Source organism: Mobula hypostoma, chromosome 2 (assembly GCF_963921235.1).
Source record: "Mobula hypostoma chromosome 2, sMobHyp1.1, whole genome shotgun sequence".
In the NCBI taxonomy this organism is placed as follows: Eukaryota; Metazoa; Chordata; class Chondrichthyes; order Myliobatiformes; family Myliobatidae; genus Mobula; species Mobula hypostoma.
This window is the reverse complement of record NC_086098.1, coordinates 85456466-85482090: the sequence shown is the minus strand read 5'-3', so window position 1 is coordinate 85482090 and position 25625 is coordinate 85456466. Positions and strand designations below refer to the sequence as shown.

Sequence of the window (25625 nt, the reverse complement as noted above, 5' to 3'; positions counted from 1 at the left end):
ATTGCCTTTGCACTGCGGACTCAACCACAAACTGCTCTAAAAACTTATCTTGTAAGCATTCTACAAATTTCCTTTCTTGGGATCCAGCACCAACCTGAGTTTCCCAACCTACCTGCACATTGAAATCCCCTATGACTGTCATAATATTGCCCTTCTAATGTGCCTTTTCTATCCCCTGCTGCAATTTGTACTCCACCTCCTAGCTACTGTTCAGAGGCTTGTATATAACTCCCATCAGGGTCATTTTACCCTGATATTTTCTTAACTCTACCCAAAAGGACTGTACATCTTCCAATCCTATGTCACTTCTTTCTAAGTATTTGATTTCATTTTTACCACTGGAGCCACTCCACCCCCTCTGCCTACCTGGCTGTCCTTTCAATGCAGTGTGTATCCTTGGATGTTAAACTCCTAACTGTGATCTTCTTTCAGCCATTGCTCTGGTGTCCACAACGTCATACCTGCCAATCTCTAACTACGCTACAAGTTCATCCACCTTATTCTATATGCTGCATGCATTCAAATATAACACCTTGAGTTCTGTATTCACCACCCTTTTCAATTTTGTCTCCATGTTACTAGATGTTAAATTCTAAACTTTTTATAATTTTATTTACTTTGGAGACTTTCATAAACTCTCCTGCACTCTCCTTCCCTTTTATTTTATCCTCTCATTTCTAAACTGTTGAACCCAACTATTTAGTTTAAAGACACATTTCACCCCATCCTACTGACTGCAATTTTGCCCTATCAACTGCCTATCCTTCCTCACAGTCTCACTACACACCGAATCTACTTGTATGCCAACTGTCACATGCTCTGGCCTATCACTCTGGTTCCCATCAGCCTGCCAGATTCATAATACATGTAAATATATGCTCAGTGGCTACTCTGTTAGCTACACCTGCTCATTAATGCAAGTATCTAAAAAGCCAATCATTGGAAAGCAACTCAGTGCATAAAAGCACGCAGACATGGTCAAGAGGTTCAGTTGTTGTTCAGACCAAACATCAGATGGGGAAAGAAATGTGATTTAAGTGACTTTGGCTGAGAAATGACTGTTGGTGCCAGACAGGGTGGTTTGAGTATCTCAGAAATTGCCCATCACCTGGAATTTTCACACACAACAATGTCTAGAGTTTACAGAGAATAGTGTGAGGAGCAAAAAAATCATTTTGTGAGTGACAGTTCTGTGGGCAAAAATGCCTTGTTAATGAGAGAGAACAGAGGAGAATGGTCGCCCAGACTGGTTCAAGCTGACAGGAAGGCAACAGTAACTCAGATAACCACACATTACAACAGTGGCGTACAGAAGAGCATCTCTGAATGCACATGTTGAACCTTATAATAGTTGGGCTACAGCAGCAGAAGACTATGAACACAGTCACTGAACACTTTATTAGGTAGAGAAGGTACCCAATAAGGAATTCACTAAGTGTTTGGTATATGGTGAATAAAGTTGGTCCTTGATCTTGACCTGAACCTCATATACAGTGCGTGGGTCCCCAACCCTTAACACTGTTAGTCAACAAAGTCTAGGCAGAACATTGGAAAACGTTCAGCTTCTGTGGGGGGTGGGGACGCTGGGTGGATTCCAGATGCCACACATTGCCCTTTGTAAAGGCTGAACCACACAACTCCATTTCTAAGATTCTGGTCCTCTGGTCTGGGTTCCTCCTCTGCCAGAGAGAGTGATCCCTTCCAATCCATCTTCATGGATTTCTTAATCATTCTGATGTCTTGATAACATCTTCTGTAATAAAGCGGCTCTAGGCCTGTCCTCTACAACACTCTGAGACTTAACGAGTGCTATCTTCAGAGAGTACTACAGCACAGAAACAGGCTCTTCGGGCCATCTAATTTTCTGCCTAGTGCCGTCGACCTACTCCTGGACCGTATCCTTCCCATCTGTGTACCTATCCAGAGTTGAAATATTACAACTGAACCTGCATCCACCACTTCTGCTGGCAACTTGTTCCACATTCGCACCACCCTCTGAGTGAAGAAGTTCCCTTCCATGTTCACCTTTCACCCTCAACCTATGACCTCTAGTTCTAGTCTCATCCAACCTGAAGGGAAAAAACCTGCTAGCATTTACCGATCTATACATCCCATAATTTTCTATAGCTCTATAAGATCTCCCCTCATTCTCCTGCGCTCCAGAGAATGAAGTCTTAACCTATTCAACCTTTCCCTGGGACTCAAGTCCTGGCTACACCCTCGTAAATTTTCTTTGCACTCTTTCAAGCTTATTGGTATCTTTCGTGTAGGTAGGTGACCAGAACTGCGCACGATGCTCCAAATTCATCCTCACCAACGTTTTGTACAACTTCAAAATAACATTCCAACTCTTGTACTCAATGCCCTGATTTATGAATGGCAATGTACCAAAGGCTCTCTTTATGACTCTATCTAAGAGTGAAGCCACTTTCAAGGAATTATGGATCTGTATTCCCAGATCCCTGTCTTCTACCACACTCCTCAGTGCCTGACCGTTCACTGTGTACTCCCAAAAAGCAACACCTTACACTTGACTGCGTTAAGTGCCTTCTGCCATTTTTCACTACTAGAAGAACCTCAGCAGTTTTAATCGCCTGGTACTATTGACAAGCTTTAAATGATATCTAATCCTGGAAACCCCTGTTGACACAGAATATCTATCCCTGTCCTTGTCCTTATTTTTCCTTTAAGCTCCATCTGCCAAAATATGGCCCATCCTGATCTGAAAACATTCTCCCTGCTCTCTCTTAGCATTAAGCACTTTTGATAAATTCCCTGTAGAGGTCTGAACAGGTACCACAGTGGGCCTGGGAGAACACTTGTGGTACCCAGAGCCTCCAGCTTTCTCGCTTATTGCTGCAACCCAGGGAAAGAGTCAAAAAGAAAAACTTCTTACCAGCGTTTACAGGAACACTGAGGACCACTCCCACGGAGATCAGTGTCGGAGAAGTGACGGCAATCCCGAAATTCATCAGGATGGTAAAGGCTGGAAAGATGGATACAGAAACCATGACATAAAAGGGAAGAATTGCAATTCCCTGTCCAACCACAGCACATCCCAATGTGCCTTAAGGCCAGTGAGGTACTGATGAGCACAAAGGTCCTCATAATAGAGATAAGGAAAACAGTAGATATTAGGCTGGACGAGGCTTTAGTTCTATATCACGGTGTTAAAATATGTTGAGGATCATCATAAGCAGAAAAGTGTGAAATGGCTCATTTTGGAAGGTTGAACTTGAAGGCAGAGTACAGAGTTAATGCAGGATTCTCAGCGGTGTGGAGGAACAGCGGGATCTCAGGGTCCACGTCCACAGATCCTTCAAAGTTGGTGCACCAGTTGACAGGATTGTTACATATCGTGTGTCAGCCTTCATTAGTTGTGAGACTGAGTTCAAGAGCCACTAGGTAATGTTGTGGATCTATAAAACCCTGGTTATACCACACTTGGAATATTGTGTTCAGTTTTGGTTGCCTCATTAATAGGAAGGGTATGGAAGCTTTAGAATGGGTGCCAAGGAGATTTACCAGGATGCTGCCTGACTAGAGGTAGGTTGGGTGAGCTAGCACTTTCCTCTCTGAAGCAAATGAAGGAAGCTGAGAGGTGATTTAATAAAGGTGTACAAGATGATAAGAAGCACAGATCGATGGACAGCCAGAGACTTTTTCCCAGGGTGGAAATGGCTAGTACAAGAAAGCAAAATTTTAAGGTGATCGGAGGAAAATATAAGGGGGATGTGAGATGTAAGTGGTTAATGCGTCGAATGCCCTGACAAAGATTGTGGTAGAGACAGATACATTAGGGACATTTACGAAACTCTCAGGTAGGCATGTGGATGATAGAAAAATGAAGGACTATGTGGGAGGGAAGGGTTAGATTGATCTTGGAGTAGGTTAAAAGGCTAGCCAACTTGCAGGCTGCCCCAGCACACCTTTGAGTTGTGTTGATTCTTAACGGAAACAATGCATTTCACTGTCTGTTTTGATGTACATGTGATTAATAAATCTAAATGTGAATCCAAATCTCCCACTCCCGTGGGGCAGAAGTTACAAAAGCTTGAAAGCACGTACCATCAGGCTCAATAAAAGCCCCTATCCCACTCTGATCAGACTCTTGTACGGTAGGGTGCACTCTTGATCTCACAATCCACCTCGTTATGCTCTTGTATTTTATTGTTTACCTGCACTGCATATTTTTGGTAGTTTTTACACTTCACTCTGAATTGTTGTTGTTTCAGCTTGCTCTCGCTCCAAGCAGTGTGCAGTGGTCTGATCTGCAGGAACAGTGTGCGAGACAAGCGTTTCACTGTATCTCAGTACATGTGGCAATAATAGAGCAACAGTGCCATAACTCCTCCATCCGCCTTCAACCACACCACAGCCAGTTTGGATTCTTAGAGGCCAGCGAGGTCACTGGGGGAAGAGGGTCTCTGGACGAGGTACAGAGGCTGGGTGTAGGGGGGGAAACACAGACACCGAAACAGTCAGTGGCAACACTTTGCGACTTACAGAGCAGAAGAATTGCTATCCCACACAGCTTCTCCCAGGGAATGAGGCTGAAGGAGGTCCAGTACTCGATACCGGTGAAGTAAAGAGCCATGGGAACGCAGATTATAAAGGTGACATTGAACAGGCCGAGCACCGTTAGGAATAAGGCAGCTTCACCGTATTTGGCGCTGCCCAGCAACATCTTAAACAAGATCTGGGAAGAAGGAGAAAGCTGCATTACCTACAGGCTCAGTGAGTTCAGATTGTTTAACAGCCAATGGAGCACAGAGTTTTACAGAAATATATTAATTAGCAGTTCAAACTACTACAGTACTAAAGTATAATCACATCTGTTGATTATTTATCAGTCTTTTGCACATTGGCTGATTGCCAGTGTTGTTTGTGTATAGTTTTTCATTGATTCTATTGTCTTTTTGTTCTACTGTAAATGCATGCAAGGTAATGAATGTGAGGAAGTATATGGTGACATATATGTACTTAGATAATAAATTTACTTTGAACTTTGGTGTGCTGTGTTCAAAGTTGAAGTTGCGTTTGTTGTCGTGCGCACAAATGCATGTGTGCTCAGGTCCAGTGAAAAGCTTACTTGCAGCGGTATCACAGGCACACAGCTTCGGGTAAGCAGCATTCACATAAGAAACATAAATTAAACACAATTTTTACAAGGAAGAACACAAATAGAACCAAAAGAATTTAATTGCAAGGCAGAGTGATCATGGTGATGCTAACAGTGCTGCTGAGGTGTCGCATTAGGGTTGTGCCAGTTGGTTCATGGACTGAATGGTTGAATGGAACTAACTATTCCTGAACTGTGGAACTTCAAGGCTCTGTACGTCCTACCCAAGGGTAGTCGCAAGAAGAGGATGGTGGTGACTTTTGACGATGGATCTTGCCTTCTTGAGGAGGCCTCTCATGTAAATACGACTAAAGGGTTAATTCCCTGCCAGGTCGGGGTGCTCTCACCTTGTAGAGGGCCGACATGGAGGCTGACGCCACCACCAGCGCAATCCCGATGACAGAGTGGCTATGGAAACCGTCGGCGTAAGTGATCATCACAATGCCGGCGATGGCGAGAATGGCGGCCACTATCTGGTGAGGAGAGATGGAGTCTCGGTTAGTCAAAGAGCATTACAGCACAGGAACAGGCCCCTTGTCTGTGCTGGTCTAGCCTTCTGCCTAAACCCATCTTCCTGCACCTGAGCCATATCCCTCCACACTCATCTAAACCTTAAATATTACATTTGAACCTGTGTCTATCACTTCTGCTGGCAGCTCGTTCGACACTCTAAATGACGTTCCCGCTCTTAAACATTTTACCTTTCACCTTAAACCTGTGACCTCTAGTTCTAGTCTCACCCAACCTGAAGGAGAAAAGCCTGCTTGCATTCACTCCATCTATCTCTCTCATAATTCTGTATACTTCTATAAAATCTTCCCTCATTCTCTTATGCTCCAGTCCTAACCTATCAACCTCTCCCTATTACTCAGGTCCTATATCTAAGAAAGGATGTGCTGGCATCCTAGAGGGTCCAGAGGAGGTTTATGAGAATTATCCCAGGAATGAAAGGGTTAATGTGCGAGAAGTGCTTGAAGCTTCTGGGCCTGTACTAGCTGGAGTTTAGAAGAATGAATGGGAATCTCATTGAAACCGAGTGAATAGTGAAAGGCCTAGAAAGAGTGGATGTGGAGAGGACGTTTCATTAGAACAGAGGTGAGGAAGAAATTCTTTAGCCAGAGGGAGGTGAATCTTTGGAATTCATTGCCACAAACAGCTGTGGAGGCCAAGTCATTGGGTATGTTTAAAACTGAGGTTGACAGGTTCAAAATGAGTCAGGGCTTTAAAGGCTAGTTGGAGAATGCAGGAGAATGGGATTAAGAGGGAAAATAATGGCCATGGTGAGCCCTGGGGTCGTAGGTCACAGCTGAAGAAGGTTCATTGGCCAGTGAAGAGTTAAGTCAGGACTTGTTCCTCTGGATAACAGCCCTGCCTCCAAGGCAAAGGTTGTAGGTTATGAACACAAGAGATTTTGCAGATGCCGGAAATCCTGAGCAATACATACAAAATCCTGGAGGAACTCAGCAAGAGAGGGCAGCTCATGTCCCTCCATAGATGTTGCTTGACTTAACAAGTTTATTTTTATTTAGGCAGGGGGTCCACAGCATAAAGAAGGTTGGGAACCCCTGACTTAGAGATACATCACACAGTAGGCCTTTACAGTCCTTCGAACTGAACTGTCCAGCAACCCACAAATTTAACTCTTGACAATTGACAATAACAAATTAACCTACTCACCGGCACGTCTTTGGACTATGGGAGGAAACTGGAGCATCTGGAGGAAACCATGCGCACACAGGAAGGAGCTTACAAACTTGCTGACAGAGGATTGAACACCCAATTCCAACGCTCCAGGCTGTAAAGGCATTGTGCGAACCACTACTCTACTGTGACGTCCCGACATGTTGCAGGTCAATGCCAGGCGAGTTTACATCGAGGAGGTGCTCCTCTGTCACTGCTAATATTCTCTCTCGTCTCACGCGGTGTGGGATGGGAAGGGAAGGGAAGGCTCCTCACGCGGTGTGGGACAGGAAGGGAACGCCCCTCACGCGGTGTGGGACAGGACGTGAATGCTCCTCACACGGTGTGGGACAGGATGGGAACGCCCCTCACACGGTGTGGGAAGGGACGGGAAGGGAATGCCCCTCACACGGTGTGGGACGGGATGGGAATGCCCCTCATGCAGTGTGGGACGGGACGTGAATGCCCCTCACGCAGTGTGGGACAGGACGGGAAGGGAACGCCCCTCACGCAGTGTGGGACAGGACGTGAATGCCCCTCACGCCGTGTGGGATGGGAAGGGAAGGGAACACCCCTCACGCAGTGTGGGACGGGACATGAATGCCCCTCACACGGTGTGGGACAGGATGGGAACGCTCCTCATGTGGTGTGGGACAGGAAGGGAAGGGAACACCCCTCACGCAGTGTGGGACAGGACGTGAATGCCCCTCACGCCGTGTGGGATGGGAAGGGAAGGGAACACCCCTCACGCAGTGTGGGACGGGACATGAATGCCCCTCACACGGTGTGGGACAGGATGGGAACGCTCCTCATGTGGTGTGGAACAGGACGGGAAGGGAACACCCCTCATGCGGTGTGGGACAGGAAGGGAAGGGAACACTCCTCATGCAGTGTGGGACGGGACGTGAGTGCCCCTCACGCGGTGTGGGACGGGACGTGAATGCCCCTCATGCGGTGTGGGACAGGATGGGAACGCTCCTCATGTGGTGTGGGACAGGAAGGGAAGGGAACACCCCTCACGCGGTGTGGGACAGGACGGGAATGCCCCTCATGCAGTGTGGGACGGGACGTGAATGCCCCTCACGCCGTGTGGGATGGGAAGGGAAGGGAACGCTCCTCATGCGGTGTGGGACAGGACGGGAAGGGAACACCCCTCACGCAGTGTGGGACGGGAAGGGAATGCCCCTCACGCAGTGTGGGACGGGACGTGAATGCCCCTCACGCAGTGTGGGACGGGAAGGGAATGCCCCTCACGCGGTGTGGGACAGGATGGGAACGCTCCTCACGCGGTGTGGGACAGGAAGGGAAGGGAACACCCCTCACGCGGTGTGGGACAGGACGGGAATGCCCCTCATGCAGTGTGGGACGGGACGTGAATGCCCCTCACGCCGTGTGGGATGGGAAGGGAAGGGAACACTCCTCATGCGGTGTGGGACAGGACGGGAAGGGAACACCCCTCACGCAGTGTGGGACGGGAAGGGAATGCCCCTCACGCAGTGTGGGACGGGAAGGGAATGCCCCTCACGCGGTGTGGGACAGGATGGGAACGCTCCTCACGCGGTGTGGGACAGGAAGGGAAGGGAACACCCCTCACGCGGTGTGGGACAGGACGGAAAGGGAACACTCCTCACACAGTGTGGGACGGGAAGTGAATGTATAGGTAGACAATGGTTGTGCTATTCCCAGGCTGTGTCCTCTCCATGCAGTCACACTATCCTCAGTCAATCTCAGCTAGTCGTTATCTCATTCAGCAATCAGCACAAAAACAGGCCATTCAGCCCTCTATATCTGTGCTGACCTTCAGGCACTCATTTAGACTAATCTTACACAAATCCAGTCTTGAATCCACACCAACTCCCCCAGCTTCCCCACAGGAAGAACATGCAGACTCCGCCCGTGGCAATGCACCTGGGGATCGAACACGAGTCTCTGGCGCCATGGGGCAGAGATTCTTATCAGCTATACCATTGTGCCACCGCTGAGCAGGAGGACAAACTGGCTGCCCTCACACTCCGAGGGCCCCTGCCTGTTGCAAGGTGCTCCCTTCTGCCCCCAGACTGCGTCGTAAGGCGCTGCTTATGCCAAGTGCGAGCAGGAGGCATGACTCACCCGCACCCCCATGAACTTGTCCCGTAGAACAATCCATGACAGCAGAAAGACAAAGGCCTTGTTACAGCAGAAGAGAGCAGAGGCATCTGTGGCACTTATCTTCTTCAGGGCCAGCAGGTATAGGTAATGGATTAGAGTCCACAGGACGCAGAAGGGGGCGGCCCTGGTGAAGAATATTTTGATGGTTAAGCCGTCATCACCATAGAACCTGCAGCATTCCCTGCCGGGGAGAAGGACGAGAGTTAGTAACTTCTCACGGCGCTGGCGACCCATGTTTAATTCCTGTCTCTGTCTGTGTGATCTCCTCATGACTGTGTAGATTTCCTCTGGGTGCTCCAGTTTCCTCCCATGTTCCAAAGATGTTTAGTTTAGGGTTAGTGAGCAGTGGGTATGCTATGTTGGCCCGTGGAACTGCACTGTTCTATGCCCCTCCACTCTCACCATAAGACCATAAGATATTGGAGCAGAATTAGGCCATTCAACCCATCGAGTCTGCTCTGCCAATTGATCACGGCTGAATTATTTTCCCTGTCAACTCCATTCTTCTGCCTTCTCCCCATAGCGTTTGATGCCTTTACAAATCAAGAACCTATCAACTTCCACTTTAAATATTCCCAATGACTTGCCTGTAGCAATGAATTCCACAGATTTATCACCCTCCCATCTCTGTACTAAATGGATGCCCTTCTATTTTGAGGACTCCTGGGCAAAGTTGTATGGAAGACCAGCACTTGCCCATGCTGCAAGCCTCCCCTCGCCATGCCATCGATGTTGTCCAAGGGAAGGGTAGTAGGACCCATACAGCTTGGCACCGGTGTCGTCGCAGAGCAATGTGTGGTTAAGTGCCTTGCTCAAGGACACAATACACTGCCTCAGCCAAGGCTTGAACTAGCGACCTTCAAATCACTAGACGAACGCCTTAACCACTCGGCCACGCGCCAACATTCACTCTATCTAGGCCTTTCAATGAGATCCTCCCTCATTCTTCTAAACTCCAGGTAGTACAGGGTCAGAGCCATCAAATGCTCCTCAAACGTGAACTCTTTCAGTCCTGGGATCATTCTCGTGAACCACCTCCTCTGGACCCTCTCTGACGCCAGCACATCCTTTCTTGGATATGAGATCTAAAACTGCTCACAATATTCCAAATGTGGCCAATATCTCTGTTGCTGAGCTCGAGTCTGCACACTGGGTGCTCAGGTATCTCTTAAAACCGCAGACTGGGTGCCCTCACATTCCAGGAGAGAGCTCCTCACTCCACACTGGAAGATGGACTGAATTTTTCACATCCCCTCACAGCAATTAATTCAGATTGGAATTGATACTGAATGATAGGGGTGTGCTGACAGTCGTGCCCAAGACGTTATGAACACATACACAGGCAGAGCTAACAGCCACAAGGTATGAGGCGCTGTAATGCCACTGACACAGTTCCAGAGACCCAGGTTTGAAAGCAAGGATGTAACGCTGAGGCTTCAAAGGCACTGTTCAAAGCGCACTTGGAGTATTGTGAGCTGTTTTGGGCCCCTTATCCAATAAAGGATGTGCTGACATTGGAGAGGGTCCAGAGGAGATTCACAAGACCTATCCCAGGAATGAAAGTGTTAACATATGAGGAATGTTTGATGGCTCTGGACCTGCACTCGCTGGAGTTCAGAAGAATTGGGGTGGGGGGGGGGGAAATCTCATTGATATCTACCAAATATTGAAAGACCTAGATAGAGTGGACATAGAGAGGATGTTTCCTATAGCAAGAGAAGCTAGGACCAGAGGGCACAGCTTCGAAATAGAAAGATGTCCATTTGCCACAGAGATGAAGAGGAATACTTTTTAGCCAGAGGGTGGTAAGACTGTGGAAATCTTTGCTACAGGTGCCCATAGAGGCCAAGTCACTGTGTAAATTTAATGTTGAGGTTGACAGTTCTTGGTTAGTAAGGACATTAAAGGTTGTGAAGGGAAGGCAGGAGAAAGGGGTTGAGAGAGAATATCAATTAGCTATGATTGAATGGCAGATTGAATGACTCGATGGGCTGAATGGCCTGAATCTTCTCCTATGTTTTATTGACTTATTGAGCTGTCAGTGAGGATTCTGCACTCCCTCCCACATTCTCCCTGTCCCTCCCAACAACATGAGGGTTGCTGGGTTCAATTAGCTGTGAATTGTCCCGTTTTGTGGGTTGGGTCGGGTTGGAAGGAAGGGGTGCCTGAAAATCAGAGGAATTGATAGGGGTGGGAGATGAGGGATGAGATTAATGTCAGGGGCCAACAAAGACTGCAAATGCTGAAAGGCCCACCTATACGCCAAATCACTTAATGATTCTGATGCCCAGTCACTCAATGATTCTAATACTCACTCACTCAATGATTCTAATACTCACTCACTCAATGATTCTAATACTCACTCACTCAATGATTATAATGCCCAGTCACTCAATGATTGTAATGCCCAGTCACTCAATGATTCTAATACCAAATCACTCAATGATTGTAATGCCCAATCATTCAATGATTCTAATACCCAGTCACTCAATGATTGTAATGCCTAGTCACTCAATGATTCTAATACCCAGTCACTCAATGATTGTAATGCCCAGTTACTCAATGACTCTAATACCCAATCACTCAATGACTCTAATACCCAATCACTCAATGATTGTAATCCCCCGACACTCAACGATTCTAATCCCCCGTCACTCAATGACTCTAATACCCAATCACTCAATGACTCTAATCCCCCGTCACTCAATGATTCTAATACCCAATCACTCAATGACTCTAATCCTCCGTTACTCAATGACTCTAATACCCAATCACTCAATGATTGTAATCCCCCGACACTCAATAACTCTAATCCTCCGTCACTCAATGACTCTAATACCCAATCACTCAATGATTGTAATCCCCCGACACTCAACGATTCTAATCCCCCGTCACTCAATGACTCTAATACCCAATCACTCAATGACTCTAATCCCCTGTCACTCAATGATTCTAATCCCCGTCACTCAATGACTCTAATCCCCCATCACTCAATGACTCTAATCCCCCATCACTCAATGATTCTAATACCCAATCACTCAATGACTCTAATCCCCTGTCACTCAATGATTCTAATACCCAATCACTCAATGACTCTAATCCCCGTCACTCAATGACTCTAATCCCCGTCACTCAATGACTCTAATCCCCCATCACTCAATGATTCTAATACCCAATCACTCAATGACTCTAATCCCCTGTCACTCAATGATTCTAATACCCAATCACTCAATGACTCTAATCCCCATCACTCAATGACTCTAATCCCCTGTCACTCAATGACTCTAATACCCAGTCACTCAATGTTCTAATCCCCCGTCACTCAATGACTCTAATACCCAATCACTCAATGACTCTAATATCCTGTCACTCAATGACTCTAATACCCCGTCACTCAATGATTCTAATCCCCCGTCACTCAATGACTCTAATACCCAATCACTCAATGACTCTAATACCCCATCACTCAATGATTCTAATTCCCCGTCACTCAATGACTCTAATACCCAATCACTCAATGACTCTAATACCCAATCACTCAATGACTCTAATACCCCGTCACTCAATGACTCTAATACCCAATCACTCAATGACTCTAATACCCAATCACTCAATGATTCTAATCCCCCGTCACTCAATGACTCTAATACCCAATCACTCAATGATTCTAATCCCCCGTCACTCAATGACTCTAATCCCCCGTCACTCAATGACTCTAATACCCCATCACTCAATGATTCTAATCCCCCGTCACTCAATGACTCTAATACCCAATCACTCAATGACTCTAATACCCCATCACTCAATGATTCTAATCCCCCGTCACTCAATGACTCTAATACCCCATCACTCAATGATTTTAATCCCCCGTCACTCAATGATTCTCATCCCCCGTCACTCAATGATCTAATACACAAACATTCAATGAGTGTTTCTGCTGGCTCGGAGCTGAGGATGTCCGGTTTGTAGATAATCAAGTTGCCCTGGGATATACAATGGCAAGGCACATTAACTCTGACGCCAGTACTGAGAAGCATCAGCAGCCTGCAGGTATAGATAAACCACAGGTTGCTGCTCCTGCAGTGCCTCTGCTGTCAGCTGGACTTATCTGAGCCTCTCCGGGAGACAAGGGTCTCCCTCACTAAGGATGCTAGTGTGGGTCTCCATCTCTCTAGCTGAGCAAAGTGCCTTCTCCATCTGTCCACCCTCACAGCCCCAGTATGGAGCTGCATCTCCTTACTCCAACAGCCCTGATGCAGAGCTCAATCTTCCCACCCCTGAGGGCCCTAGGACAGAGCACAACCTCCCTACCCCATGGGACCCAGCACAGAGGTCCATCTCTCCACCCTGACAGTCCCAGCACAGAGCTCCATCTCCCTCCACCATTAACCCCGGCGTGGAGCTCCCCACCTGAATTGTTGCAGAGGCGTCTGCTTCTCCTCGGCGCTCCAGGCGTGTCCGATGTAGTAGAGCGGGAAGAAAAGGAGGTTCCAGGTGGCGGCGAACCAGGTGACGGCGAAAGGTGCGTCAAAGGATCGGAAGGTGATCTTGGCCAGCTGGCTGGTGCCCGCCCAGGACGAGCAGACACTCAGGAACACTGCCCAGCCCCACAGGGCCTGCTTCAGCCGTGCAACAGAGAAGCCTCGCAGGTACCGGCAGCAGGCTGGGCCGCTCCTCCACCATCGGCTCCTCCTCCCTCCTCTGGCTTCCTCCTGCGCCTCCACCTCCGTCCGGACTGAGCTGCCCCCTGCCTTGCTCGCCTCCATCCGCGCTGAGCCACTCCCGGCCTTACTTGCCTCCTCTGGTCGTTCATCTGCTGTAAGGGGAGTGGGGGGGAGGGGTCAAAGGTCAGTCCAGATCCCAAATGTCAATCAGTAACAAACCCTGGGCGAGTGTCCTGGGAAGAGACGGATGCCACTGACAGTCTCTACACCCCACCCCGGCTGCTGGAGTGGGCAGCATGATCTACAGTTCTCTGGGATACCCCATCAGGAACCTCAACAATAAGTTACAGGGGAAGAATTAGGCCATTCAGCCCATTGTGTCAGCTCTGCCATTCAATCGTGGCTGATTTTTTTTTTCAGCCCGATTCTTCCATCTTCTCCTCATAGTCCTTGAACCCCTTACCAATCAGGAACCTATCAATCTCTGCTTTAAATACACCCAATGACTTGGCCTCCATCATCTTCTGTGGCAATGAAATTCCGTCTAATCTCTTCTAAAGAGACCTCTCTTTATTCTGAGGCTGTGCCCTTGGATCCTAGACTCTCCCATCTAGGAAACATCCTCTCCATGTCCATTCTACCAGGCCTTTCATATTGGGTAGGTTTCAGAGAGATCCTCCATCACGTACAGGCCCAGATGTTCCTGGTATGTTAATGAGCAGAGTGAATTGTGGTTTTGAATCCCTCTCTGGGTATTCAAGCAGGCCACCACTGATGAAAGCCAACACCTGTATGATCCTGAGCCAAAACGTTTCACCATTAATAACCAACAACCACATATTCCCAAATTCCCCAAGGATACACCAGGATTTCAACTTTCTTAATACAGACTGGGACCTCTTTCGTCAAAGAAGTTCAGACAGGGTAGAATTTGTTCGGGGTATCGGAGTGAGTTTCTGAAAACAATACGTAGGGACTCCATCTAGAGTGTGGGCTATACTGTACCTGGTGCTGAGTAATGAGCCTGACCTTTCGATGGGAACATCTGTGACTGAGATAACTTAAGACAGCTGCATATACGGATAAGTATGGACCTTATGGGAGAGTGCTAAATTGAAGCAGGGCAAATTGCGAGAGTATTAAGCAGGAACGAGGGAGAGCAAACGAGAAAACGCTGTTTCGGGTAAGTCCATTTCTGCCTTCTTTAGAGTGTTTAGAGACCAACTGCACAGGGTAAAGGACAGGTAGGTTCCAGTATGAAACTTTGGATTATGGGAATCTAGTCAAGAAGCAAAAGGTAAGGTTTAGTACACAACAGATACTGCAGATGCTGGAAATCTTGAGTAACACACATAAAATGCTGGAGGAACTCAGCAGGTCAGGCAACACCTATGGAGAGGAATAAAGAGTTGACGTTTTGGGATGATACCCTTCATCATTACTGGAAAGGAAGGGGGAAGAAGGTGAGGAGAGGGGAAGGAGTGCAAGCCGGAAGGGGATAGGTGAGGGGCAAGTGGGAGTGGGAGGGGGCGATGAAATAAGAGGCTGGGAGGTGACAGGTGGAAGAAGTAAAGGGCTGAAAAAGGAATCCTGAGAGGAGAGGTCAGCTGACCTTGGGAGGAAGGAAAAGAGGAGGTGCACCAGAGGGATGCAATGGGCCCCTGAGAAGATAAGGGGTGAGAGGGGAGTCAGAATGGTGAATGGAAAAGAGAGGGGTGAGTAATAACTGACTGTTAGAGAAATTGATGTCCGTACTGTCAGGTTGAAGGCTACCCAGACGGAATATGAAGACTACCGAGGGTGGTGGGGTCACAACACAGGTCATGGGGTGTGCGGGTTCGTATGGGGAAGTGTGGATTCATACAATGTGGGACAGGGGAATTAGAATCAGAATCAGGTTTATTATCACCAGCGTGTGACGTGAAATTTGTTAACTTAGCAGCAGCAGTTCAATGCAATACATAATCTAGCAGAGAGAGAAAATAATAATAATAATAAATAAAATAAATCATAATAATAAATTTACAAGTAAATCAATCACATATATTGAATAGATTATCTAAAATGTGCAAAAACAGTAAAACTATATATTAAAAAAAAGTGAGGTAGTGTCCAAAGCTTCAATGTCCATTTAGGGATCAGATGGCAGAGGGGAAGAAGCTATTCCTGAATCACTGAGTGTGTGTCTTCAGGCTTCTGTACCTCCTACCTGATGGTAACAGTGAGAAAAGGACATGCCCTGGGTGCTGGAGGTCCTTAATAATGGTCATTGCCTTTCTGAGACACCGTTCCCTGAAAATGTCCTGGGTACTTTGTAGGCTAGTACCCAAGATGGAGCTGACTAGATTTACAACCTTCTGCAGCTTCTTTCGGTCCTGTGCAGTAGCCCCTCCATACCAGACAGTGATGCAGCCTGTCAGAATGCTCTCCACTGTACAACTATAGAAGTTCTTGAGTGTATTTGTCGACATGCCAAATCTCTTCAAACTCCTAATAAAGTATAGCTGCTGTCTTGCCTTCTTTATAACTACATCAGTATGTTGGGACCAGGTTAGATCCTCAGAGATCTTGATACCCAGGAACTTGAAACTGCTCACTCTCTCCACTTCTGATCCCTCTATGAGGACTGGTATGTGTTCCTTCGTCTTACCCTTCCTGAAGTCCACAATCAGCTCTTTCGTCTTACTGACGTTGAGTGTCAGGTTGTTGCTGTGACACCACTCCACTAGTTGGCATATCTCACTCCTGTACACCCTCTTGTCACCACCTGAGATTCTACCAACAATGGTTGTATCGTCAGCAAATTTGTAGATGGTATTTGAGCTATGCCTAGCCACACAGTCATGTGTATATAGAGAGTAGAGCAGTGGGCTAAGCACTAAGTGTGAATTAATACAACACAGGACGGGGAGTGCAAATTTGTACAATGTGGGACGAGGGAGTGCTGGTTTGCATGGCGCGGGACGGGGAGAGCGGATTCACAAAACACAGGAGAGGGACAGTATGGATCCACACAACACAAGAGAGGAGAGTGTGGATTTGCACAACACAGGACGGGGGAGTGTGAATTTGCACAACACAGGACAGGGGGAGTGTGGATTTGCACAACACAGGACAGGGGGAGTGTGGATTTGCACAACACAGGACGGGAGAGTGTGGATTCGCACAACACAGGACAGAGGGAGTGTGGATTTGTACAACACAGGACGGGGCAGTGTGAATTTGCACAACACAGGACAGGGGGAGTGTGGATTTGCACAACACAGGACAGGGGGAGTGTGGATTTGCACAACACAGGATGGGGGAGTGTGGATTCACACAACACGGGACAGGGGGAATGTGGATTTGCACAACTCAGGATGAGAAGTGCGGGTACACACAGTGCAGGATGGGGAGAGCGGATTTGCACAATGCAGGACAGGGGTGTGCGGAATTGCATGAAGTGGGACAGAGACAGTGGATTCCCATAACACGGGACAAAGGGATGTGGATTCCCACAACACAGTACGGGAGATTGTGGATACATGGAATACATGTATAGTAGATTCAGAGATCACAGCACACGGTGGATTGTGAATACACACAACACAGCACAGGGTGGATTGTGAATACATACAACACAGGACAGGGGGCTTGTGGAATCACACAACATAGGACAAGGTTGATTGTGGATTAACACAACACAGGACAGAGGGATTGTGCATTCAAACAACATGGGACGGGGATTGTGGATTAATACAACACAGGAGAGGGGGTTTGGGGATTCACACAACACAGGACAGGGGAGTATATGGATTTACAATACAGGACAGGAGGATTGTGGATTAACACATCATAGGACAGGGGGATTGTGCATTCAGACAACACAAGGCAGAGGGATTGTGCATTCACACAACACAGGACAGAGGGATTGTGGATTGACACAACACAGGACAGTGGGATTATGAATTCACACAACACAGGACAGAGAGACCGTGTGGATTTACAATATTGGACAGGGGGTTTGTGGATTCACACAACACAGGACAGGGGGGATTGATGATTCACACAACACAGGACAGGGGTCTTGTGTATTCAGACAACACAGGACAGGGGGATTATGGATTCACACAACGCATGACAGAGAGAGTGTGCATTCACACAACACATGAGAGGGAAAGTGTGGATTCATAGAATGCAGGACAGGCATCTAAGGGATTCAGAGAATGCAACACGGGGGGATTGTAGATTAAAAAACGCAACACAAATGGATCGTGCATTCATACAACACAAAACAGACTGTGGATTCACACAACACAGAAAAGGGGGGTTGGGGATTCATACAACACAGGAAAGGGGGATTGGGGATTCACACAACACAGGACAGAGAGAGTGTGCATTCACACAATGCATGAGAGGGAAAGTGTGGATTCATGGCATGCAAGAAAGGTGTCTAAGGGAATCCGAGCATATAACACTGGGGGATTGCGGATTCAAAAACACAAGACAAATAGATCGTGACTGCATACAACACAAGACAGACTGATTGTGGATTCACACAACACAGGACAGGGGGATTGTGGATTCCCACAACACAGGAGAGAGACATCATGTGTATTTACAATACGGGACAGGAGGATTGTGGATTAACACAACACAGCACGGAGGGATTGTGGATTAACACAACACAGCGCAGGGGAAATGTGGATTCCCACGACACAGGTCAGGGGAATTGTGGATACACACAACACAGGAAGATTGTGAATTCCAACAACGTAGGCCAGGGATATTGTAGATTCACACAACACAGGACAGGGGGATTGTGGATTAACACAACACATGACAGAGGATTGTGGATTAACACAACACAGAACAGGGGGATTGTGGAGTCACACAACACGAGACAGAGGAATTGTGGATTCCCATAACAGAGGTCAGGGGGAACATGTGGATTTACAATACGGGACAGGAGGATTGTGGATTCACACAGCACAAGACGGGGAACGGTGGATTCAGACAACACAGGAGGTTTAATCCAGCAATGTAGTCCAAGGATATCATAGATTCACACAACACAGGACAGGGGGATTGGGGATTCACACAACGCAGGACAGAGAGAGTGTGCATTCACGCAACGCATGAGAGGGAAAGTGTGGATTCATGGAATGCAGGACAGGCATTCCGAGAATACAACGGGGGGGGGCGGGATTGTGGATTAAAAAACACAAGACAAACAGATCGTGCCTGCATACAACACAAGACAGACTGTGGATTCACACAACACAGGACAGGGAGATTGTAGATTCCCACAACACAGGTCAGAGACATCATGTATATTTACAGTACAGGACAGGAGAATTGTGGATTAACACAACACAACACAGAGGGATTGTGGATTTACACAACACAGGGCAGGGGAATTGTGGATTCCCACAACACAGGATAGAGATTTGTGGATTCACACAACACAGGACAGAGGGACTGATGATTCACACAACACAGAATAGAGGTATTGTGGATTCACACAACACAGGACAGGGGAATTGTGGATTCACACAACACAGGAGGATTGTGCATTCCAACAACGTAGGCCAGGGATATCATAGATTCACACAACACAGGACAGGGGGATTGGAATTCACACAACGCAGGACAGAGAGAGTGTGCATTCACACAACGCATGAGAGGGAAAGTGTGGATTCATGGAATGCAGGACAGGCATCTAAGGGATTCTGAGAATACAACACAGGGGGGATTGTGGATTAAAAAATGTAAGACAAATAGATCGTGCATTCATACAACACAAGATGGACTGTGAATTCACGCAACACAGGACAGGGGGATTGTGAATTCACGCAACAAAGGACAGTGGGATTGAGGATTCACACAACACAGGACAGGGGGATTGGGAATTCACGCAACAAAGGACAGTGGGATTGAGGATTCACACAACACAGGACAGGGGGATTGGGGATTCACACAATAGAGGACAGAGAAAGTGTGCATTCACACAATGCATGAGAGGGAATGTGTGGATTCATGGAATGCAGGACAGGCAACTAAGGGATTCCGAGAATACATCACGGCGGGGGGTGGGGACTGTAGATTAAAAAACGCAAGACAAATAGATCGTGCATTCATACAACACAAGATGGACCGTGAATTCACGCAACACAGGACAGGGGGATTGGGGATTCACACAATACAGGACAGAGAGAGTGTGCATTCACACAATGCATGAGAGGGAAAGTGTGGATTCATGGCATGCAGGACCGTCTAAGGGAATCAGAGAATGCAACACAGTGGGATTGTGGATTAATAAACACACGACAAATGGATCGTACATTCATATAACACAAGACAGACAGATTGTGGATTCACACAACAAAGGACAGGAGGATTGTGGATTAACAGATCACATGACAGAGGGATTGTAGATTAACACAACACATGACAGAGGGATTGTGGATTCACACAACACGAGACAGAGGAATTGTGGATTCCCATAACACAGGTCGGGGGAACATGTGGATTTACAATGCAGGACAGGAGGATTGTGGATTCACACAGCACAGGACAGAGGGATTGTGGATTAACACAAGACAAGACAGGGGATTGTGCATTCAGACAACACAGGACAGGGTGATTGTGGATTCAGACAACATAGTACGGGAGATGGATACCACAGGTTGGATCATGTAACACTAGGCAGGGGACCGTGTGGATTTACACAACACACGGCAGGGGAATTGTGGCTTCCCACAATACAGGACAGAGATTTGTGGATTCACACAACATAGGACAGGGGGATTGTGGATTCAGACAACACAGGAGAATTGTAGATTAACAGATCACAGGACAGGGGGATTGTGCATTCAGGCAACACAGGGCAGGGGAATTGTTGTTTCCAACAACACAGGATGGGGGGTGGGATTGCAGATTCACACAACACAGGACAGAGGGATTGCAGATTCACACAACACAGGACAGTGGGAATGTGGATTCACACAACACAGGGGAGTGAGATTGTGGATTCACACAACACAGGATAGTGGGATTGTGGATTCACACTACACAGGACAGTGCGATTGTGGATTCACACAACACAGGACAGTGGGATTGTGGATTCACACTACACAGGACAGTGGGATTGTGGATTCACACTACACAGGACAGTGGGATTGTGGATTCACACAACACAGGACAGGGGGATTGTGGATTCACACAACACAGGACAGGGCGATTGTGGACTCACACAGCACAGGACAGGGGGATTGTGGATTCACACAACACAGGACAGTGGGATTGTGGATTCACACAGCACAGGACTGTGGGATTGTGGATTCACACAGCACAGGACAGGGGGATTGGGGATTCACACAACACAGGACAGTGGGATTGTGGATTCACACTACACAGGACTGTGGGATTGTGGATTCTCACAACACAGGACAGGGAGATTGTGGATTGCCACAACACAGCTCAGAGACATCATGTGTATTTACAGTACGGGACAGGAGGATTGTGGATTAACACAACACAGCACAGAGGGATTGTGGATTTACACAACACAGGGCAGGGGAATTGTGGATTCCCACAATACAGGTCAGAGATTTGTGGATTCACACAACCCAGGACAGAGGGACTGATGATTCACACAACACAGAATAGAGGTATTGTTGATTCACACAACACAGGACAGAGGGATTGTGGATTGACACAACACAAGACAGGGGGATTGTGGATTCACACAACACAGGACAGAGGGATTGTGGATTCACACAACACAGGACAGAGGGATTGTGGATTGACACAACACAAGACAGGGGGATTGTGGATTCAGACAACACAGGACAGAGGGATTGTGGATTAACACAACACAGGTGTGGGGGCCATATGGATTTACAATACGGAACAGGAGGATTATGGATTCACACAACACAGGGCAGGGATTTTGGATTCCACACAACATGAGAGTGAGATTGTGGATTTATGGAACGCAGGACAGGCATATATTAGAGTCACAGAATACAGGACGGGGAATTGTGTATTCATAAAACACAAGACAGAGGTTGAACATTCACACAGCACAGGACGGGGGATTGATTATTCACACAACACAGGACAGGAGATTTGTGGATTCAGATAAAACAGGACAGAGGGATTGTGGATTCACACAACACAGGATAGGGGGATTGTGGATTGACAAAACACAGGACAGGGGGTTGTGGATTCCCACAATACAGGACAGGCAGTTGGTGTATTTACATGACACAGAACAGAGGGAATTCTGATTCCCACAAAACAGGACAGTGGGATTGTGGGTTCAGACTACACAGGACAGGGAGGATTGTGGATTAACACAACACAGGAGAGTGAGATTGTGGATTCACACAACAGTGGGATTGTGGATTCACACTACACAGGACAGTGGGATTGTGGATTCACACAACACAGGACAGTGGGATTGTGGATTCACACCACACAGGACTGTGGGATTGTGGATTCACACAGCACAGGACAGTGGGATTGTGGATTCACACAACACAGGACAGGATTGTGGATTCACACAACACAGGACAGTGGGATTGTGGGTTCAGACTACACAGGACAGGGAGGATTGTGGATTCACACAACACAGGACAGAGGGATTGTGGATTCCCACAACATGGAACAAGGGGATTGTGGATTAACACAACACAGTACAATGCGATTGTGGATTCATCACAACACAGGACAGAGGGATTGTGGATTAACACAACACAGGACAGTGCGATTGTTGATTCACACAACACAGGACAGTGGGATTGTGGATTCACACAACACAGGACAGTGAGATTGTGGATTCACACAACACAGGACAGTGGGATTGTGGATTCACACAACACAGGACAGTGAGATTGTGGATTCACACAACACAGGACAGTGGGATTGTGGATTCACACAACACAGGACAGTGGGATTGTGGATTCACACAACACAGGACAGTGGGATTGTGGATTCACACAACACAGGACAGGGGGATTGTGGATTCACACAACACAGGACAGGGGGATTGTGGATTCACACAACACAGGACAGTGGGATTGTGGATTCACAGTACACAGGACAGTGCGATTGTGGATTCACACAGCACAGGACTGTGGGATTGTGGATTCACACAGCACAGAACAGGGGGATTGTGGATTCACACAACACAGGACAGTGGGATTGTGGATTCACACTACACAGGACTGTGGGATTGTGGATTCACACAATGCAGGAAGAGGGATTGAGGATTCAGACAACACAGGACAGGGCGATTGTGGGTTCACACAACACAGGACAGTGGGATTGTGGATTCACACAACACAGGACAGTGGGATTGTGGATTCACACAACACAGGACAGTGGGATTGTGGATTCACACAACACAGGACAGGGGGATTGTGGATTCACACAACACAGGACAGGGGGATTGGGGATTCACACAACACAGGACAGTGGGATTGTGGATTCACACTACACAGGACAGGGGGATTGTGGATTCACACAACACAGGACAGTGGGATTGTGGATTCACACAACACAGGACAGTGGGATTGTGGATTCACACAACACAGGACAGTGGGATTGTGGATTCACACAACAGTGGGATTGTGGATTCACACAGCACAGGACAGTGGGATTGTGGATTCACACAACACAGGACAGTGGGATTGTGGATTCACACAACACAGGACAGGGGGATTTGGATTCACACAACACAGGACAGGGATTTGGATTCCACACAACATGAGAGTGAGATTGTGGATTCACACAACAGGACAGGCATATATTAGATCAGGACGGGATTGTGGATTCACACAAGGAGTTGAAATTCAGGACAGGGATTGTGGGATTCACACAACACAGGACAGGGGATTGTGGGTTACAAACAGCAGACTACACAACAACACAGGACAGGGAGTGGGATTGTGGATTCACACAACACAGGACAGAGGGATTGTGGATTCACACACACACAGGACTGGGGAATTCAACACACAGGGGATTGTGGATTCAACACAACACAGGACAATGGATTGTTGTGATTCACACAACACAGGACAGTGGGATTGTGGATTCACACAACACAGGACAGTGGGATTGTGGATTCACACAGACAGATTGTGGATTCACACACACAGGACAGTGGGATTGTGGATTCACACACACAGGACAGTGGGATTGTGGATTCACACAACACAGGACAGTGGGATTGTGGATTCACACAACACAGGACAGTGCGATTGTTGATTCACACAACAAAATACAGGGAGGATTGTGGATTCACACAACACAGGACAGTGGGATTGTGGATTCACACAACACAGGACAGTGGGATTGTGGATTCACACAACACAGGACAGTGGGATTGTGGATTCACACAACACAGGACAGTGGGATTGTGGATTCACACAACACAGGACAGAGGGATTGTGGATTCACACAACACAGGACAGGGGGATTGTGGATTAACACAACACAGGACAGTGCGATTGTGGATTCACACAACACAGGTCAGAGGGATTGTGTATTCAGAAAACACAGGACAGGAGGATTGTGGATTCACACAACACAGGATGGTGGAATTGTGGATTCACACTACACAGGACAGTGGGATTGTGGATTCACACAACACAGGACAGTGGGATTGTGGATTCACACAACACAGGACAGTGGGATTGTGGATTCACACAACACAGGACAGGGGGATTGTGGATTCACACAACACAGGACAGAGGGATTGTGGATTCACACAACACAGGACAGTGGGATTGTGGATTCACACAACACAGGACAGTGGGATTGTGGATTCATCACAACACAGGACAGAGGGATTGTGGATTCACACAACACAGGACAGTGGGATTGTGGATTCACACAACACAGGACAGTGGGATTGTGGATTCACACAGCACAGGACAGTGGGAGATTGTGGATTCACACAACACAGGATAGTGGGATTGTGGATTCACACTACACAGGACAGTGAGATTGTGGATTCACACAACACAGGACAGTGGGATTGTGGATTCACACTACACAGGACAGTGGGATTGTGGATTCACACTACACAGGACAGTGGGATTGTGGATTCACACTACACAGGACTGTGGGATTGTGGATTCACACAACACAGGACAGGGGGATTGTGGATTCACACAACACAGGACAGTGGGATTGTGGATTCACAGTACACAGGACAGTGCGATTGTGGATTCACACAGCACAGGACTGTGGGATTGTGGATTCACACAGCACAGAACAGGGGGGATTGTGGATTCACACAACACAGGACAGTGGGATTGTGGATTCACACTACACAGGACTGTGGGATTGTGGATTCACACAATGCAGGAAGAGGGATTGTGGATTCAGACAACACAGGACAGGGCGATTGCGGGTTCTCACAACACAGGACAGTGGGATTGTGGATTCACACAGCACAGGACAGGGGGATTGTGGATTCACACAACACAGGACAGGGGGATTGGGGATTCACACAACACAGGACAGTGGGATTGTGGATTCACACTACACAGGACAGTGGGATTGTGGATTCACACAACACAGGGGAGTGAGATTGTGGATTCACACAACACAGGATAGTGGGATTGTGGATTCACACTACACAGGACAGTGCGATTGTGGATTCACACAACACAGGACAGTGGGATTGTGGATTCACACTACACAGGACAGTGGGATTGTGGATTCACACTACACAGGACAGTGGGATTGTGGATTCACACAACACAGGACAGGGGGATTGTGGATTCACACAACACAGGACAGGGGGATTGTGGATTCACACAAAACAGGACAGAGGGATTGTGGATTCACACAACACAGGACAGTGGGATTGTGGATTCACACAGCACAGGACTGTGGGATTGTGGATTCACACAGCACAGGACAGGGGGATTGGGGATTCACACAACACAGGACAGTGGGATTGTGGATTCACACTACACAGGACTGTGGGATTGTGGATTCACACTACACAG

The 25625-nt window shown here is 47.5% G+C and overlaps 1 protein-coding gene across 2 annotated transcripts in view; it reads right to left on the bottom strand.

Annotated features, from left to right (window-relative positions):
- LOC134358960 (solute carrier family 35 member F3-like) overlaps positions 1 to 25625 on the bottom strand; it is a 94955-nt gene that overhangs the window by 4126 nt on the left and 65204 nt on the right. For both annotated transcript variants that reach the window (XM_063071679.1, XM_063071688.1), the window contains 5 exons: positions 13361 to 13766; positions 8912 to 9131; positions 5470 to 5595; positions 4507 to 4699; positions 2897 to 2986 (listed from right to left, as the gene is read on the bottom strand). In XM_063071679.1, the coding sequence (XP_062927749.1) occupies positions 2897 to 2986; positions 4507 to 4699; positions 5470 to 5595; positions 8912 to 9131; positions 13361 to 13766 (1035 nt within the window). The remainder of the gene's footprint in view (positions 1 to 2896; positions 2987 to 4506; positions 4700 to 5469; positions 5596 to 8911; positions 9132 to 13360; positions 13767 to 25625) is intronic.